General features: G+C 45.2%; 1 protein-coding gene across 1 annotated transcript in view; it reads left to right on the top strand.

Annotated features, from left to right (window-relative positions):
* The window catches only part of NEIL3 (nei like DNA glycosylase 3), a 158,522-nt gene that overhangs the window by 91,441 nt on the left and 47,130 nt on the right, over window positions 1-19,951 (top strand). Inside the window, exons 6-8 of the mRNA XM_086949808.1 lie at window positions 3,886-3,960; window positions 4,937-5,103; window positions 18,925-19,091. Coding sequence (XP_086805934.1) covers window positions 3,886-3,960; window positions 4,937-5,103; window positions 18,925-19,091 — 409 coding nt within the window. The remainder of the gene's footprint in view (window positions 1-3,885; window positions 3,961-4,936; window positions 5,104-18,924; window positions 19,092-19,951) is intronic.

Raw genomic sequence — 19,951 nt, 5'->3', positions numbered from 1 at the left:
ACAAAAGAGGCTGCCCTGAGTATAAATGACCGAGACATTGAAGATACTAAGACATTGAAGATACTACGTAAAGTGCTTGGCATCTCAGAAAAAGTGAAGGACTGTCCTCACACACCACTAGGTGTCATGCTTCATAATTGTCAGTCTTTGCTATCTAAAAACTTGGTTTGATAGCGAGCGGGCCTACACCTGGACACATGAAGGCACTTCTAAAACTAATTGGTTGCCCGTGAAGGTGAGTGATAATCTAGAAATCAGTATATTGTCGAAATTCATTTATTTTAATAGGCAATTATATGATATTAAAAATGAAAAACGGTGGTATATGGAATTATTACGCCATCAACATGGTGATTATAGTTGTCAACATGTCTCTGCCCTTATGGCCCAAAAGGTCCGCGGCATTCATCAGGACGGAAAAACAAAGAAGTGTTGGCTCCTATCTTACCAAAGTGTTGGTACAGAATTACCACTGGGTAGGTTGACCTGTGTCACACTCTACCTGGGAAGGTTTCCTGGAAATTGTAAACAAATGAAAAAGAGATTGCCATCCAAGACATTCAGTCAAAAAAAGGTGAGAACTGCAGTGAAAAATGCCCCACATGCATCACTTATACACATAGTGGCTATTGTGTGAGACACGTGTCACTGCAAACGTGAGACACACACAGTTTATTTTTTTTTAATAGAATTTTTTATTGAGCGGAACAGAAACCAGGTACAGGACGAATAAAAAACCAATCTTTACAAAAATGGAGAAAAAAAATTACGAGAGAAATACAGCTTCTTATAGAAACCGCCAACAGTCAGGCAAACAATCAATCAATCTAACTATTACTTCATAGATAAAAAATGCAAAATCCATATTTTGCTTTACCAATCTACAGTGTAAGTATAAAGACCATTAATACATTTCTAGAGTACAAGTATAATAGAGTGCAATACAGTCGATCCAATAAAAGCAAGTTGCTGGATGGGTATAAAACAGCTTCCTTTAAAAACCAAGGGCAGTCAATATAACTGTTAATTTACATACTAAACATAAATGCAGAATCCAAATTTTACTTTTCGTTTCTAAAGTGCATGTGCCAAAAGCTTTCATTCATGTTGAATTAAACTTAACCTCTACTATTAAAAACTGCGAATATGATACAATAGTATAATGGTTTAGCGGTCCCATAATGCTAATACTACAGACCCCTAAAGTGCATACTATCCCAAAGTGCTAGTACATACCCACCTATTATATTCAGCTTGCCCCGGCCTCGAGACTGTTTAATTCTCCTGATTTAAGTTCTCAATTGGCACCCCCTTACTTCCTCCAGATTCTCCAAATAGTGCCAGTTCCTTTCAAATCTCCTAATAGCCCCAACTCTACTTGAATATGCTTCCTCGAAATTCCGTGCCCTTCTCATTTTATTGAGCCATTTCAGGTGTAGTGGGGCTTCTTTAGATTTCCAATTTTGTAGGATTAATGATCGTGCAACTGTGCAAGAAATAAACATAAAGTTTCCTCATCCTCCTTTAGCCACCCTCTATTATGACAAATCCCAAAAAGGGCCATTTCGGCTGAGGGCGGAAGAGCTTTCCCCAGCGCTGCCTCAATGTCTAAAAAGACCATCTCCCAGAAACTATTTAAGTGGGGACAGGTATAGAAAATATGTAGCCAACCACCCTGGCCTTCAGCTAGACATCTAAAACACTTATTCTCTAGCTCCGGAAACCTCTTTCCCAGTGCCTCCGGAGTCCAATATGCTAGCCAACGAGACAGAAAGGACATTCTCTTAAAATTAGCGGCTCGCAAAGATCTATTGCCCAACCCACTTATCGTTTCCCAATCTTTATGAGATAAGTTGCATTGTGTTTGATTATTAATTTTCACAAGATGGCTATCTATAATAGGGAGTTGTCCTTCAGATGCAAGCTTCTTGTACCAGTTTCCTATTCCACAACTTTTGGCTTCATACAACAATTTCATCATCCCCTTTATTACTTCTAAATGGTCACCTATATTATTCCGTAGAAAATATACAATTTGTTGATATTCAAGAAGTAGCGAGGAACCGGGAGTACTTGCTCTACCCAGAACTTCTTGCCATGTAATTATTCTATCCTGGACAAATAAGTGCCTTATCTCCCGAAATCCCATTCTTTCCCAGTTCATTATGTGGCTACTGCTAATTTGAAGGCCCAAGCTGCCACATTCTCGCATGCTTAAAAACTGAGAAGCTGAGGAGCTAAGATCTTTTTTTAAAAAAAAGACTGTAGTCTAGATGCATAATCTTTAATAGTCTTGTATCTTGTCCTTTTCGGTAGCTTTGCTACCTTTAAAAATACTTGAACTTGAGAGTCCGCCTCCTGTACCATTTTTTCCAAAAAGAAGCTATCATGATTATTCTTTGTTCCTAGCAAACCTGCCACTATATCAAGAAAGGCCGCTTCATAATATGTTTTTATATTCGGAAGAGCAAGACCCCCCTGTTCGACTGAGAGTTGAGTTACAGATAGTTTGACCCTCGAAGCTTTCCCACCCCAGATGAAGCTCCTGATCAGTGATTCAATTTCTTTAAAGAAACGGGTATTCAGTTTAATTGGAACGTTACTAAACAAAAATAGTAATAAGGGTAAAATTGACATTTTTATCAATGAAACTCTGCCAATCACTGTGAGGGGAAGAAGAACCCATTGGGCAAGAAGATTCTTAATTTTATTTTTCATCCTCTCATAATTTAGCAGAAAAAGCTGATGGTAATCGCTAGTTACATATATGCCTAAATACCTTACAGGATCTTGCTTTGAGGCCTGAACACGAAGCCAAGATGGAAAAGAGCTAAGGCTGGTATTCAACGCAAGTACCTCTGTTTTCTTGGCGTTTATTTTATACCCTCCTATTTGTTCATAGGCTTTAAATTCCCTTAAAATATTTTCTGTTTCCTTTATCTGGTTTCAAATATAGAATGATATCATCTGCGAAAAGTTTGAGTTTCGCCATCCATGGAATGGGAGGGATGATAACAGGATTTTTTCTAATCTTGATCACAAGGGGTTCAATAAAAAAAGTAAAGAGCAATGGAGACAGAGGGCAGCCCTGCCTCGTCCCGCGGTTAATTTTGATTGAGCCTGCCCTACTTGAATTTATTAAACACACAGTTTATTTTGCTCATAAGTGTGACACCATGTCGCAGCCTTAACCTGATTAAGCTTCCTACACACCCCCTGGGTGAACCTGTTGACACCTTCTTTGCTCCTAAATAGCGGCCTTTGATAGATAATCCCTTAAATAGTTTATGCTCAGAAGAGAGAAGGGAATTGTTTTTATGGAACACCTATTTGCTTTAATCTGTGTTTATATAATTGTGACAATTGCAATTCGATATGTCATTCTATTGCGCTTTAACCAAATGAGATACTTTAGCTTACCTATTGCATTTATTTAACTTCTTATTGGTTTGCATACATAATGGATTCTTTGGTAATCCAAATAGAACCCTTTAATCATATTCAGTGATTCCTGGTCCGTATTGTGAAGTCCCATAGGCTTCAAAAGGTAAAATGTATTATTGATGTTTTCTCCCTTTCAGTGCTTCAAGTCAGCTAACAACAGTCCATACAACCAATGGGGAAAAACCTTTGACGACTTTACTAAAAGATTATATTGTGAGGCACAATGCTCTAACATAAGTAATCCGAAAAATAATTTGTAGCATTTTTACCTTCATTTCATGTATTTTATTTATTTTATTTAAAGAGTTTTGTATAGTAATTGTGGACATGTTTATTTACATCATTCAGTCTCGGAAAAATATTTTGCCATTATTGTTATGAATTAATTGTTTGCCAGGCAATACGCAGATTGCTCACTCCGTGAATGTGTTTTATTTACAGGCTGGTCAGTTAACAGATGATCAAATACATCATATTGTGAAAATGACACGTGATTTCACCCTCCTTTTTTATAAGGTATTAATATTCGTTTGTACGTTTCATTTTTGGCAAATGTCTAAAAACATTATACCCCACCCAGGGAAACCTTTGGCAGCCCTTTTCTCCAGAAATCATGTTCAGGTTTAAAATTCCAGATGGCGATCTTTTGCAAACGTTAAACAACATCACTTTGTTATACAAAGGTAACACCGTGCTCTGTGCAAAACATTAATGTTTTATGAAAATATCGGTATTATGTATGTTTTGAATTCAAAGGCTGTAAATGCTGAATTTGGAGGGGAGTACGCCACTAGAGGTTCATATCGCTCTGTTGAGAGACATGATATAAGCACAGGGGAGGGATCGTGGTGTAAGCGTAAAAGCCACACCTGAAACTAGAATCCAGTGTGTTGCTGCATACCACTGCAAACTCCATCTGCACTGAAACCTGTTCAGTAAATAGTGGATACTAGAGAAGTTTGGATAAAGATTTTTAAAAATAAGCAAAATATTTTTTCCCTTTATTTTAAGTCTGCCAGAAATATTTTATATCTCAGTGCAGAGATTAAGTTGCCCATTTTATCCTGCAAAATACTACAGCTGTGATTTTTTTTGTGATTTTTTTTTTTTAAATAATTTTTTTGTGATTTTTTTTTTTAAATACATTATTTAACATTAATGGCTAGATTAGGGAGGTGAGTGGGATGTAATGTGTGTTTTACTCCTGTATGATTACCAAACTCTTTTTCCCTTCACCAACAACTAAATATCATGGGGAATGCTGCTTATCAGTCTAGACTATCAGGTATAAGGTACTGTGCTGGGATATTATCCGGCATACCAAGTGTGTCATAATGCTGCCTGTGATCGGGGATCAAGGGAGACATCCTTGGAACCTAAACTCTGAAAACCACTCTTTCTGTACAACTATTGTGGGATAATGACAAATGTAGGAAATGTGCATTTACTTGAAATGATCATGATAACTTCTAGTAAACTGTTCTTATTTCAGTGTCGCAAGACTGGATCCCCCCTCTACAAACATTACAAAGTATATAAGCGACCAAATTGTGGCCAGTGCAATGCTCAGATCGTTGTATGCCGTCTTGGAGAGAATAATAGGATGACTTACTACTGCCCTCAGTGTCAAAAAGAGAATCCTGAGCTGCTTGATGTTGGGTATGCTTGCACCTTACAAAAAAACACTGATATTCTGCAAAATGTATTCGACATTCTGAATGTTTTAATAATTATTTGCAGAGCTTACAAAGCGTTATTACCAATGGCGCGTTCTAAGCATGGAGGGACACTAATGTGGATCTGTTATTTTAATATTTTCTTTTAACTTATTTTTGTATTGAAATCCCACCTCCAGCATCATGCAAAAATTAGGTCAAGGATAAACTTGGGGAAAATAAAAAAGCGAACCAGATAATATACAGTTGGGGTACACAGTAATTAATAGTTTTGTATTAACATGCACACGGATGATTAAACAGTGTTCACCTATGTATGGTCCAATATTTTCAGGGAGGGTTTTGTAATTCACGCTTCTGAGCATGTACAGGTAAATATCTCTGCAGAGGTTACCAGGTGTCAATTTATTCAGAGAATATATAGACTTGCTTTCTAAATGATGTATGCTACCCAATATATTCCAGAAATTCACAGCTATTGTGTGTTTAATTCTGGCCACAGGATGGTCATTTGCCCTCCCTTCGAGATTGTACCCAAAACTCATGTTTGTTGTTAGATTCTCCCTTGTTAACCTAATTAATAGTTTATCCATTACTCCTCTTTAAGACCGAATTGTATTCAAATTGAACGATTTATGTGTGCATAAAGGATATGTTTCCTGACTCTTGTTGTGCACCCAGGCTGATTATACCACATTTTCTTGGCAGTCCGTGTTCGTGATTGTAGAGAGGATGTGGTCCAACTCATTGTTCTTTGGCAGATTTTTAGTCGTAGGGTATTGAGTGGAGAGTCAAGTGCTTCTTTCCTGGTTTTGGTGCCGTTAATTGAAGTCTCCTAGAAACTTGGGGTGACAGTGTTGAATGGTGGTAGGGATGATGAAGTCTGATATAAAATTCTTGTACGTTCCATGAGGTCTGTAGATGAGACGGACAGAGGATATTTTGCAGGCTGAGAGAGGAAACTGACGAGAGGCGCTCCAAAGACTTGGATGTAGCCGTGAATAAGATGGTGTAGGGCCATGTTCACTTGTGTGTTACATCGAGTCCATCTTCAGTTTTAGAGGTGTAGGTCTGTGTGCTGAATGCTGTATCCACAGGGAAGAAGGATATCTTAAATTTGTGTGGGACAAGATACGACATGCATGGGAAGCAGATCTGGGGGACCTGATATCGGATGAGCAGTGGGCTTTCTGCTGCTCTGTCACCCGAAAAGTTTCACTCAATAGTCGCCATAAATTAATACATTTTAAGTTTTTACGGAGAATGTACATGACCCCAGAAAGAATCCACAGAATTGATCCATCCAGATCGCATCACTGCCCAAAATGTAATGCACCCAGTGCAGATTTCGCCCATTTAGCGTGGACCTGCCCTCATATATCGACATTCTGGGTGCAAATACACAACACCACCAGTAAAATGGTGAATATGCGAATGACGCCACTACCTGAAATTGCTTTGTTGGGGTATGTAGCGCAGTTTCCTCAGAGTGTCCGTAAGTTTGTCGCTATAAGCTTGTTGTTGGCAAAAAGAGAAGTTGCAATACTTTGGGGTGGGAAGAAAGCCCCTACAGAACAGGGATGGTTGTCTAGCCTAGCCACATGTTCTATGAATAGCGAGTTGTATGCGGCAACGATACCTCCGGCCTCCCATCCTAAAGAAATATGGGCTCCGTTTAGACACTACCTGAGTGCCCAATAAGCTGACCCTGCAAACAGCCCGAACAGGGCATTTGTACCCGCAGGTATTTGGTGAAATGTGAAGTTAGGCATGCGGACACTTTTTTGGTTGCCCTAAACTGGTTATCTTGTCAAGTCTTTAAAGGAGTAAAGTGGCAAGGGGTTCAGTGAGGTGGGGGTTGTCACACTGGGAAGGGTTCCTACTGCAGATCCAAATGCGGGGCTGATGTCGAAATGTGAATAATATAACATATTCTAATAAGCCATCTCGAAATCACTGTTATTGACCGTCTTGACCAAAATGTATGAATATTTTATTTGTGTAGTTGGTTGAATACTAATGTTACATGATACTGATCGCTGTAATGTAGAAATTGCTAAATAAAGTTTAAAAAACATGTGTGTGGGGGAAGGTGTGAACCAGATTTCTGTGATGAAAAGAGCAGATAAGATGTGGTGTGTGACGGTACCCTGACACAATATATTGCTGAATGTTAGTTCATGAGCATGAGTTGAAGATGGCTTAATGTGGGTGATGTGTATTTTGATGAGTGATATATGGACAAGGTTATTGTTAAATGTGTGGGTATGGTGAGTATATTTGTAAGGTCTTGGTTTGGGAGTGGGAATGGTGTGTGTAGAGGCATTTGAGAGACCCATGATAACAGGTGTCTTACTGTGGAGGTAGTGGTTCTGGGCATATGCCCATCAGGTCTAAGCAGTGACCTTGTCTTGGCCACCAAGGTTGGGTACATCCTTGGGGTAAGTCCTTTGAAGGCTGTGGAGAGTGTTAAGATGCAGTGATGTTACGTCCTGTTGAGATGGAAGCCGGGAATTAAGAAGCGAGTTAAAAGAGGCTTGTGACTACATATAGTGAGGACTATATGCAACACCCGTTTTGGTTGTGGAAGCAGGTTCGTCTGTTCATGAACAGAGACGTGCATAAGAATTCAGTTATTACAAAAAACACAGTTGATGGACAGAATGTAGAACAATGTCATACATTCACCCCAGTACAAGGATCTGGGCCTAAATCCATCGTTTTTTGCACTCCACACCACCCTGGGTTAGACACTGGCTATATGCAAATCAGCTCTGACCCTGTGCCTCATGGGAACAGTCCAGCCGAACTACCAAGCCATGTCTTTCCCAGACCGGAATCAAGCATCCAAGGACCGGTTTCTGGCTATCAGCCTTCATCAGCCTGGATAGCTTGACTCCAGTGGTGTGGAGAGCCTGTGACTCACGTCTGAGTATACCCAGCACACTCTGGGTGAAAATTGTAAAAAAAACACAGTTGATGGACAGAATGTAGAACAATGTCATACATTCACCCCAGTACAAGGATCTGGGCCTAAATCCATCGTTTTTTTGCACTCCACACCACCCTGGGTTAGACACTGGCTATATGCAAATCAACTCTGACCCTGTGCCTCATGGGAACAGTCCAGTCCGAACTACCAAGCCATGTCTTACCCAGACCGGAATCAAGCATCCAAGGACCGGTTTCTGGCTATCAGCCTTCATCAGCCTGGATAGCTTGACTCCAGTGGTGTGGAGAGCCTGGGACTCACGTCTGAGTATACCCAGCACACTCGGGTGAAAATTGCAAAAAAACACAGTTGATGGACAGAATGTAGAACAATGTCATACATTCACCACAGTACAAGGATCTGGGCCTAAATCCATCGTTTTTTTGCACTCCACCCAGAGTGTGCTTGATTCCGGTCTGGGAAAGGCATGGCTTGGTAGTTCGGACTGGACTGTTCCCATGAGGCACAGGGTCAGAGCTGATTTGCATATAGGCAGTGTCTAACCCAGTGTGGTGTGGAGTGCAAAAAAACGATGGATTTAGGCCCAGATCCTTGTACTGGGGTGAATGTATGACATTGTTCTACATTCTGTCCATCAACTGTTTTTTTTGCCATTTTCAACTCGAGTGTGCTGGGTATACTCAGACGTGAGTCCCAGGCTTTCCACACCACTGGAGTCCAGCTATCCAGGCTGATAGCCAGAAACCGGTCCTTGGATGCTTGATTCCGGTGTGGGAAAGGCATGGCTTGGTAGTTCGGACTGGACTGTTCCCATGAGGCACAGGGTCAGAGCTGATTTGCATATAGCCAGTGTCTAACCCAGGGTGGTGTGGAGTGCAAAAAAACGATGGATTTAGGCCCAGATCCTTGTACTGGGGTGAATGTATGACATTGTTCTACATTCTGTCCATCAACTGTGTTTTTTGCTAAGAATTCAGTTATGGCACACTTCTATGGTATAGGTTGCTTCTCCCTGCTGACCCTCCATTTTTTTATTGCTTAATTCTTTTGGAGAAAAGCAAGGCATAAAATGAATAAATCCTATAGCATCTAGTCCGGACTATACAATATAACTACAGAAATAGAACAGTTCATGCTTCCACCATAATCTTTGTGTGATTTGTGTTCATTTTATCTTATTTGATTTACCAAAGACACAAGAATCATGTGCCCTGATGCAAGCAGTGCTTCAGTGACAAAATACTTAAAAGGTATAGAGAACAAACATGCAGGCCTACTGCAGTGAGACTACATTGGTACCCCAAATGCGATCTAGCAATTATACTGCACCTCATAAAATATTCTAACTTTTAATCTTCGTATAAATGCCAGTTGCCATAGGTGGGAAATGTTGTGTAATGTACTAGTATCATCGTAAATCTACTGTACAAAGTTTTCTAATGAACAGCATCTGGAGAATTTTGAAGATTCTTGCTCTCCAGACCAGTTGTTGAGAATTCCTTGCTCTACTCAAAATGAGAGCTTTACAGCATGAAGACAACCCTATTGAATGGTTAGGTATCACCAGCAGCACAGTACTCTTGATGCGAGTCTGACTACAGGGGCGTGCCTCCGCCTGTTTGTTAGGAGTCTTAGCTAATACCACTGAGGGCATTGATACATCCCCTTCACACAAAATACTGGCAACTGCGGCTGTTTTTAATTGCCATTCTATTTCAGGCTGTCCGTTGTGTAAGACACTGAAGTATAGGGATAAGACCGCAAGGGAAATAGAAACCATTCAAGGGGCAGAATGAGATTTAGTCTTGAAGAAAGCCTCAGACCCTAAGTCAGTCGCCTAACCACAAGCGCTGAAATATGTTGACAAAAATCAGAATGTAGTGACACCAGAACCTCTTCAAACACCCGGAATTACAATTATAATCATAGAAAAGGCACCCAAAAATAAAGGGATTCTGGGTTATCCAGTATTTGGGTGTCTTTCATAGATTCACATGCCTGAATCATTCCCCGTCGCCGAGACGGGAGCCTCCGGTACATAAAAAAGTAATGTCCTAAGGACATACATAGAGAGTATAGGCCGAAGGGCCGCCCCTTTTGGGGCCTTTCCAAGTCCTTATGTAAAAAGGACCGAACTCTCATCGTTAGCCAATCAGCTCCGACCTCCCTCTAGAACCTTCCCGGGAGGAGCCTCAGTCCCTCAGATTTTCTACCGCACGTTGTGCTAGGGAGTCTCCAACCTGAGCTCTTCAGGTTTTCCTGGCTTCGAAGTCTCAAACTTCGCAGAAGTACACTTCTAACGGAAAGGTTATATATCCTATCTTCGACTACATGTCGGAATCTGATAAGAAAGCTTCGTCCATGGCGGACTCGCAGAAGAAAGCCCTTCTGAGGGCCTGTTCCTCCTGCGGCAAGCAACGGATTCAAGCGGAGGACAAGCACGACCTGTGCTTATATTGCCTGTACCCTGACCACGTCACTGACAAGTGTAGGGTGTGTAGAGCCTTCCCAAAGAAGACTGTTAAGGAAAGGGAAACTCGCCTCCGCGAATGGCTCGACAGGCTTAAGGTCCGAGACACTCTGGAATCTTCCGAGGGTAGTGTCTCCGCGACCTCCAAAGTCTCCAAGAAGAGACCCAGGGTGCAGTCCCCTGGAGAGACAGACACTCCTCCTAAGAAGGCGCACAGGAAACCTTCGGAGGCACGTTCCACCACCTCCTCCGTGTCTGCTAAGGATGGCCAGAGGTTCAAGAAGCCCGCTCCATCTACTAAGCGGACCACCTCGGTCACGACCACTGTGTCGACCACTCTGGCCTCATCGCCCTCCGCGACGGCCACGACGTCCACCACTGCGTCCTCAGGCGCTCCGGTCTCCTCGACCATTCCTCTGAAACCTTCATCCAGTACAAAATCCAGTACGAATACAAAGTCTTCGTCACCTAAGAGGTCTAAATCTACAGGTACGCCTTCGCCCAAAACATCTCATACCGAAGGATCGTCACCTAAACGGTCGAGGTCAAGTTCAAAAGGCACGCCTTCGACAACGATATCTCAAGTCCAAGGCCCTACCACCAGTAAGCCGGCGAAACTCTTATCCCCGCAAAATTTGGTGCCATCGACACTAACGGACGCACCCAAGTCTCCAACACACACGGCGGGCGCGCCATCTTCACGCACGTCGTCGGAAGACAACCCGGCGCCATCTTGGAAGGAATCGAGATTGGTCGAAGCCTCTATTCACTCGATTCAAACGCCCTCGGTTCACCCAACGGTGGAGTTGGCACCCGAGCAAGAACAGGAGACACTCCAGAGTGGGGAGTCAGACGAAGAACAGGAGGGTCACGAGGAACACCAGGACGTCCACGACATCCGGGACGAACAGGGGCGCTCCCTGAACGTCGACACGGTGCGCACCCCGATGATCTGTTTGCCACTATCTCTGGTCAACGATTTGAAATCCCTGGTGCAGGACTATAAACAACGGTTCCCGGACGCCGACAGCGGCACCCACGTGCAGGTCACCCAGGCGCACCCATCGGCCTCGCACCCTTCCGCTCCCCAGGCCCGTCCTCGGAACCAACCCCAACCTCGCGCTCGGCCACAAACTCAGGCGGAGGAGTCGTCCGAAAGCGAGGAAGAGGAGACGGACTTAGAGGAAGGCGAGGTGCAGGACGCCGCCTCGGACCCCAGAGACGACGATGCCGATGCTGCGTCATCACACCATTCGTCTACCCCGGCATCCCCGCGACCGCGCCACTCTGAGGCGGCGGACCTGGGAGGTTTTCACAAACTGGTGGACAGAGCGGCAAAGAGGTTTCACATGGCGGTGGAATCCGCGGAAACGGAATGCTTCCTCCATGATTTCAAGGAACACAGCCAGAAATTGGCCAAGTCTATTCCACTTATAGACTTTCTATGGGAACAGGGCAAGAAGCTGATGCTCACGCCTGCTTCGGTACCTGCGGTGGTTCCGCGCCTAGACAAGAAATATAAGGCCCCGAACACCGCACCTGCCTGCCTGACCGGCCACCCCAGACCAGACTCGGTTGTGACTCAGGCGGCCCAAAAACAATCCCGCAACCCTTCCTCGCCGCTGTCCGCGCCCCCTGACAGGGAAGGACGGAAGCTGGACACCATAGGCAAACGGTTCTCTACCACGTCCGCCATGACCATCAAGGTAGCGAATTCCATCGCCCTCCTTGGCCGCTACAACCGCCAGCTATGGGAAGACATTGCTCCTTATCTACAAAGTCTGCCAGCCGCGGTCCAGGACGAGGTGAAAGCTCTTCTAGCGGAAGGACAAAACTCCGCGGCAGAAATAATCGACTGCGCCATCGACGCAGCCATGACGGGATTCCGCCAGTTGGCCGGGGCTGCCGTGCTCCGCCGCCAAGGCTGGCTCAAAGCAACGTCCTTTCGGCAGGAGGTCCAATCTAAGGTGCTGGACATGCCGTTCGATGGTCAATTCCTCTTTGGAGAGAAAATAGACGAAGCGCTCCAGGCCATCAAGAAAGACACCGATACGGCGAGGGCTCTGGGCTCCCTCCAGTCCCGGAACCAATCCTTTCGCGGGGGACGATCAAGAGGTCAGTACTCCTACAGGGGTTCCTACCAAAATCGTTCGTCCTATTCCTACAGCAACAGGAACCAGCCCCAGCATAAACAACAGTCCCGTCAGTCGTCCTATGGGAGGTCGTCCTTCAGAGGCAAATCCGCCAAGAAGGGCGCTGGCGGCCGCCAGTGACCATTTACTCCAGCCAGTCCCACCACCGTCTCAATCCTTTCGAATTGGGGGAAAACTGACCCACTTCCTCAAAAATTGGCAAAAAATCACTACGGATCGGTGGGTACTGCAAATAATTCAATTTGGACATTCCCTCGAACTGGTCAACACCCCTCCCAACACCCCTCCGCTGAAGCGTGCTCACAAACACCTGCGCCTCCTTCTCCAGGAAGTATCCGCCATGTTGGTCAAAGGAGCCATCGAGAGAGTCCCAAAATCCCAGAAGGGGAAGGGGTTTTATTCCCACTTCTTCCTAGTACAACAGAAAGGGGACAAGTGGAGGCCGATCTTAGACCTCCGGGCGCTCAACGCTTTCCTGCGGAGTCAATCCTTCCGGATGGTCACAATCCAGGAGATCCTGGGAACACTGGAAAGAGGAGACTCGATGGTCTCCCTGGACTTACAGGACGCCTACTACCATATCCCCATCCTCGTAAGGCACAGGAAGTACCTACGGTTCGAAATAGCAGGCAGACATTACCAGTTCAAGGTTTTGCCTTTCGGCCTCAAGTCCGCACCACGTATCTTTACGAAGTGCTTGGCGCCAGTGGCAGCCTTCCTGCGGCAGAGAGGGCACCAGGTGTTCCCCTACCTGGACGACTGGCTGGTGAAGGCGCCTTCCCCGGAAGGCACGACGGCTTCATCCAACGCCTGCAGCGCTCTCTTTCAACAGCTGGGTCTGACGATCAACCTCAAGAAATCCTGCACTACCCCTTCAACGAGGATCTCTTTCCTAGGGGCTACCTTAGACACGAAGCGCGCAAAGGCTTTCCCCTCGGAGGACAGGACCAACAAAATACTGTCTCTGGCCGCAGCTGTGGCCAAGAAGTCTCGCATCAAAGTCCGGACGTTCACATCCTTGCTAGGGATGATGTCCTCCTGCATTCTCCTCATACCACACTGCAGGCTCCGCATGCGTCCCCTGCAGGAGGCGTTGGCGAGGCAATGGAAACAAAGTTCCGGCTCCTTCGAGGACATTATCACGATCACACCGGCCATCACAAAGGCCCTTCTGTGGTGGAGAAACAGGACGCACCTGACGGCCGGCCTGCAGTTCCTCCTGCCGCCGGCACCTCTGGTCATCACGACAGATGCCTCACTGGAAGGCTGGGGCGCGGTTCTGTTGGACCTTCGAGTCAGCGGCAAATGGGAAGCCCAAGAGAAACAACTACACATCAACCTCTTGGAGCTGAGGGCAGTGTATCTGGCTCTGCAGGCATTCCTGCCTCGCATCGGAACTTCCCCAGTGCTCGTCAAGACAGACAACACCACGACGATGCACTACCTGAACAAACAAGGGGGAACGCGTTCTCTCTCTCTCTCAAGAGAGTCGCAGAAAATCTGGAACTGGTTGGTGGCACACGGGCTCTCCCTCAAAGCGGAGTACGTTCCCGGGAAGGACAACACTATCGCGGACGCCCTCAGCAGACAGACCTCTCTCTCCCACGAGTGGGAGCTGGACGGCGACACGTTAACCCACGTCTTCTCGCAGTGGGGGACCCCGAAGATCGATCTCTTCGCGACGGCAGGGAACGCCAAATGCCAAAGCTACGCAAGCTGGCATCCCCAACGGGGGTCTCTGGGAAATGCTTTTTCCATCGGCTGGTTCAGCGTGTTTGCGTACGCTTTTCCTCCGTTCCCGCTGATACCGAGGCTCCTCCGGAAGATGAAGACAGAACCGTGCACCCTGATACTGATTGCGCCGTACTGGCCGAGACAACATTGGTTCTCGGACCTGCTTCGCCTGTCCATCAGGCCCCCGATTCACCTGCGACAACACCCGCACCTCTTAACGATGTCCGGAGGCCAGGTACACCACCCGAACCTCCGTTCGCTCAACTTATCGGCCTGGCTCCTGAGCACCGAGAGTTCGGTGACCTAGAGATCCCGCAGGACTGCAGGGCAGTACTGGCCAAAGCGAGGGCGGGCAGCACGAACAAAACCTACTCGCCGAAGTGGAAAAGGTTCTGCATGTGGTGTTCGGAACACGACTTACACCCCCTCCGGGTTACCCCGGTACAACTGCTACCGTACCTCCTCCACCTGGCTCAATCGGGGCTGGCTCACGCCTCCATTAAAGTTCATCTGGCTGCGATTTCAAGATTCACCAGGACCCCATCTGGACCCTCCCTATGGTCCAGTCGACTGATAAAGCAATTTCTGAAGGGGCTCTACAGGTCCTTTCCGAGGCCTCGGAAAGTCCCTCCAACCTGGCAGTTGAACTTGGTGCTCAACCAACTCATGAAACACCCATTCGAGCCCATACACCGGGCCTCACTCAAACATCTTTCCTGGAAAACGGCACTCCTGCTAGCCCTGACGTCAGCCAGACGGGTCAGCGAACTTCAGGCGCTGTCTATTCAGGAACCGTATCTCCAATTCAGGCACGACCGAGTGGTACTCAGGCCCAACCCTAAATTCATCCCTAAGGTGCCGTCGGACTTTCATCTGAACGAACCAATTGTCCTCAAGTCATTCTTTGCAAACCCTTCCACGGCAGCGGAAAGGGCGCTGCATTCCTTGGACCTTCAAAGGTGTCTCAAATTCTACTTGGACAGGACCAAAGACATCAGAAAGTCTTCTCAACTCTTTGTAGCCTACAGCAACCCGCGCATGGGGTTGCCCTTGACGAAACAGAGCATCTCCCGCTGGATTTCTTCAGCGATTGCTTTCTGCCATGATCAGGCCGGACGGCCTTTGACGGACCGAGTGGCTGCCCACTCTACCAGAGCGATGTCAACGTCAGCGGCGCTCTTCGCTGGAGTGACGATTCTGGACATCTGCCGAGCGGCGACCTGGAAGTCCCCGCACACCTTCTCCAGACACTATTGCCTGGACATCGAACTGCAGAAGGACGCTGCAGTGGGACAAGCGGTGCTGCGCCATCTCTTCCAATAAGGTGAGCCTTACCTCGTCCCGCCATCCAGGTATGCACATTCTTCATGGTCTTTGTTTATCTCTGCTATATGCATGACTGTATATTACCATGTTTCTCTCACATTGTCTGTGATTTATGCAGGCCTGCTGGTTGTGGGAATGTGCTTTACCACTATGCATGTGTAACTGCTAACTACTCTGATTCAGGCATGTGAATCTATGAAAGACACCCAAATACTGGATAAGAAATGCGTTACTTACCTGTAACAGCAGTTATCCAGTATTGGTGTCTTTCATAGATTCACATGCAACCCTCCCGCCTCCCCGGTAAGGACTCACGTACCTCTATGTCTACAATGCGACACCCTAGCTGGGTGCGTACGAAAATCTGAGGGACTGAGGCTCCTCCCGGGAAGGTTCTAGAGGGAGGTCGGAGCTGATTGGCTAACGATGAGAGTTCGGTCCTTTTTACATAAGGACGTGGAAAGGCCCCAAAAGGGGCGGCCCTTCGGCCTATACTCTCTATGTATGTCCTTAGGACATTACTTTTTTATGTACCGGAGGCTCCCGTCTCGGCGACGGGGAATGATTCAGGCATGTGAATCTATGAAAGACACCAATACTGGATAACTGCTGTTACAGGTAAGTAACGCATTTCTTATCCAGGAGGTATTTTTATCTGTATCAACGCGGACCCTTTCAGAAAAAGTATCCAAAGTGCTCCCTGGAATATGGTCGAGCCCACCCTGGTTCAAAGGGACTAGGATGAGATTCGATGATGAAGCTTAACACCAACATGGTGTGTGACGGTCTAACTAAGAAAACTTTCTATGTCTTCGCCTATAAGGCTTGCGCTTCTCTGAGGATGTGACTAAGTACTTAGGGCTATAGGATATTCTTTTGTCAAATGAATCATCTTTTCCTTGTCATGTTCTATATTTGAGATGTTATCTAGCTCTCAAGTTTTCCTAGGGTGAACTCTGGCATTCTCTTCACTCGCTGTGCTTGGGATTGCGGTAGATGGCACAAAAAGATGCTATGGGGTTAGTAAATGGCAATATCTATTGGTACAAGCCTGGATGATAATGTGCTCTAGCTGATGTTCTGGGAAGGATTTCCATCACCCTCCTTTTACAATGAACATGGTAAGCAACCTTCTCCTGAAACCCACATTCATAGAGTATTGGTACCTTAAGCAATCTTACACCTAAGGCCCTTACAATCGTTTGTGAAACTAGGTTTGATTGTATTAAGGAAGCAGAGGCTGAGGTATAATGAGAGAAGACACAACCCCCCACTGTATAATAAAGGTAAACCATAGATAATTGTGTTTTTTACATTTCTGAAGGAGAGACCTGTTAAAACCGACATGGTAAAACACAAAAATCTGTAGATATCAATATCTTTATTTTGGCCTAAAAGGCCATAAAAGAGAACGATAAACACAAAATATATAAAAACAATAAACAAATACAGACCATATAAAAGAGAGAAAAAAGATCTGACTAAATATATTACAGTAAAACCAGGATAAAATATTTTAAAGTACAAAGCATTATGTGGACAATTTTTTCTGTCTTAACTGCCGCAGAAACCTTGAGACTGCAAAGACCATGGACTGATTTGTATTACTTCTGAGTATTCTAAGGGCGATGCTATAATTCCTCAGAACAAAATTACGGCAGAGTGGCAACATTCACTTATTCCTTTGACCTTGATAGACTGGACAAAACAGAATTACATGTTCAACCACTTCGATCAAGGCAAAAAAGGGCATGTTTCGTCAGACTGAGTTCCCAGGCCTCCATACAGTGGTGAAGGCTTAAATTGTGAGGATCCCTAAAAGGAGCTTTAAGTACAGGGTTCTGGCATGGGGGGGTGTTCCACCTCCTCTAAAAATGATTCAGAGCTCTAGTCAATTTTGAACTCCAAAAAAGAGGCAGTGAGGGAGACCATCCTGGTGTTACTCGCAGCATTTTGGTCCACATATTGCCAATAGGCTCTTTTCAATGCCTTTTTGTAGATAAGTGCAACATCAGTTGGTGCTGAACAGAATTTGCCAAAGCCAATCTGTCTCGACCAATCCCAGGAAATCTTACTGGACCCCAAGTGCCCCCTTAGATTCTTTCAAGGCCCCTCTGAGAAACATAAGTTCCGGGGCTGATCATAGTCTCCGCCAATACGTTAAAGGTTTCAGCCCCACTGCATTATTAACTCCCTTTAATCCACAATCTAGTCGTAAAGGTTAAAGGGGGGTACTTGCTGTGAGTTTGTTCAAGCCCCTCAGAAAACAATTTCTCGCTACTTCAAGGGGCCTAGCGTCACAAACGTGCAATGCAGCCCTCAGTGATTGGCATCTATAGATCTCTACTGCTGGGGTAATTGGTCGGTATGCGGATGTGCTCTGGCTCTGGGACCTCAATATACCCCCACAGTATTGCTCAAGCCTAATGTTTCGCTTCTAAACATGAAATGACCAGTGAAAGTGAGCCGATAAGGTAGACCCCCAAGTAATCGAACACACTCCAAACGTTCACCACTGAGAGTGGGATTTGAGCGTGTTGTGGGGCAGGGATTAAAGACCATGCATTAGTCTTACCAACGTTGATCTCAAGGCCATGCTGTCTGCAGAAGACCACAAAGCCAGCTAAGAGCTTTTGAATGCCCATGGGAGATTTGGATAGCAAAAGGGTGTCATCCGCAAACTGAGCCAGGACCTGCACCCCGGTTAGAGATGGAACCTCACCCTGGTACTGCTCCAGATGTGAAAATAAACTATTAATATTAGGAGAAAGAGGGTTGGAGCCAGCACGCACCCCCCTCCCATTTACAGATATAAAATCAGTCCGTTCACTCTTTGGTCCATATCTGACCTGTGCAAAGTTATTGGTATGTAAATTAATGGCAACTGTTTAAATTCTTTCATACTGAATACTTTAGGAAGCTAATCTTTTCAGCAGATGTTCTCCTTTTGACAGAGGGTGCCTTACAAGAATGAGTTTTGGATGAATGGAAGGAATTTGTTCCTCTTTTGAGCGGGGTTTGATACAGAAACATTTCATTCTAGCAGCATGTACTTACTTCATATGTGTCAGCCTGAAGAAGGCTTAAGTCATGCCACTGCTTTCATAAGGATGCTTAGCAGGTACCTCCCTTTACAAATATCCATAAAATGTTTTTGCTGTTTTCCAGCAAATTACCAACAAGAAACAGTTTAATTGGTTGGGCATATGGCGGCGGATCAAACAACGAACATGTGGCTAAAAGCAGCGAAGAAGAGTGGGCATGTGCACTCTGCACTTTGATAAACGTGCCCTCTGCCAAAGTCTGTGATGCTTGTACATCTCCACGTCCGCAAGGTAAATAGGTCCTTTTCTTATTGGAAGTATCCTCTAATGTGTGTTTGGGGTTTCTATTTAGCAGGTCCAGTTGTCTCTTCTCTATTTTTTTTCATTGGACTGGAAAAAACAGATTTCCCACGATCTTGTTGTAACCTGCATATGAGAAGCATATTACAGAAGAGAGATTAAGAAATTGTTATAAAGAACAGTGCCAGCTGTTTCTGCCTATTAAAACAAGTCTTCTATTCTCTTCCTTGCCTCGCAGTTCATCCTTAAAGGTTCAGCTCAAGATTTCCAAACATGAATATAGGTCCACTATAGAGGACACCTAGAGTCATTATTTGAAAACTTTAGGGTTATGTTGTAGGTACCACCATCCAGTCTTGTTTCCTATATAATGACCTTGCAAGGTAAAATACTTTTCTGTAAAATATATATGTATGTATCTGGGATATTGCTTTTTGCCATTGATGTGACAGCCCGAATCGAATTGGGATCCCTACAAGCAAATCAGGTAGCAACCTCTGCCAGTGGCTGCAAAGAATGCCAATTTGGTTTTTGTTGCCCTCAGTGATAGGACAAATCATATGTAGCCAAGAAGGTCAATCTTTTGCTGGCCTTTTTGGTGATCTTTCCATAGGGATCCAGAGGATAAAAGAGAAACTTTCAACATTTCTTTGGAGAGCTTCATCAGTGGCAATATTCTGGGATGCAATGTATAGAGTATTCACTAACGTCTGGCATGATTGTATGTTTCCCCTAACCTGAAGAGGCTAAACACATGTTGGCTATGAAGGTTATATAGAATGAGATCTTCAACACTATGTGAAGTATGAAAACCAGGAAAGTAGAAAACCATCGTGAGGTTGTATTGAAAA

Source organism: Lissotriton vulgaris, unplaced genomic scaffold (assembly GCF_964263255.1).
Source record: "Lissotriton vulgaris unplaced genomic scaffold, aLisVul1.2 SCAFFOLD_884, whole genome shotgun sequence".
NCBI classification, from domain to species: Eukaryota; Metazoa; Chordata; class Amphibia; order Caudata; family Salamandridae; genus Lissotriton; species Lissotriton vulgaris.
The sequence above is the reverse complement of the archived record's forward strand: the minus strand, read 5'-3'. Positions and strand labels throughout refer to the sequence as shown.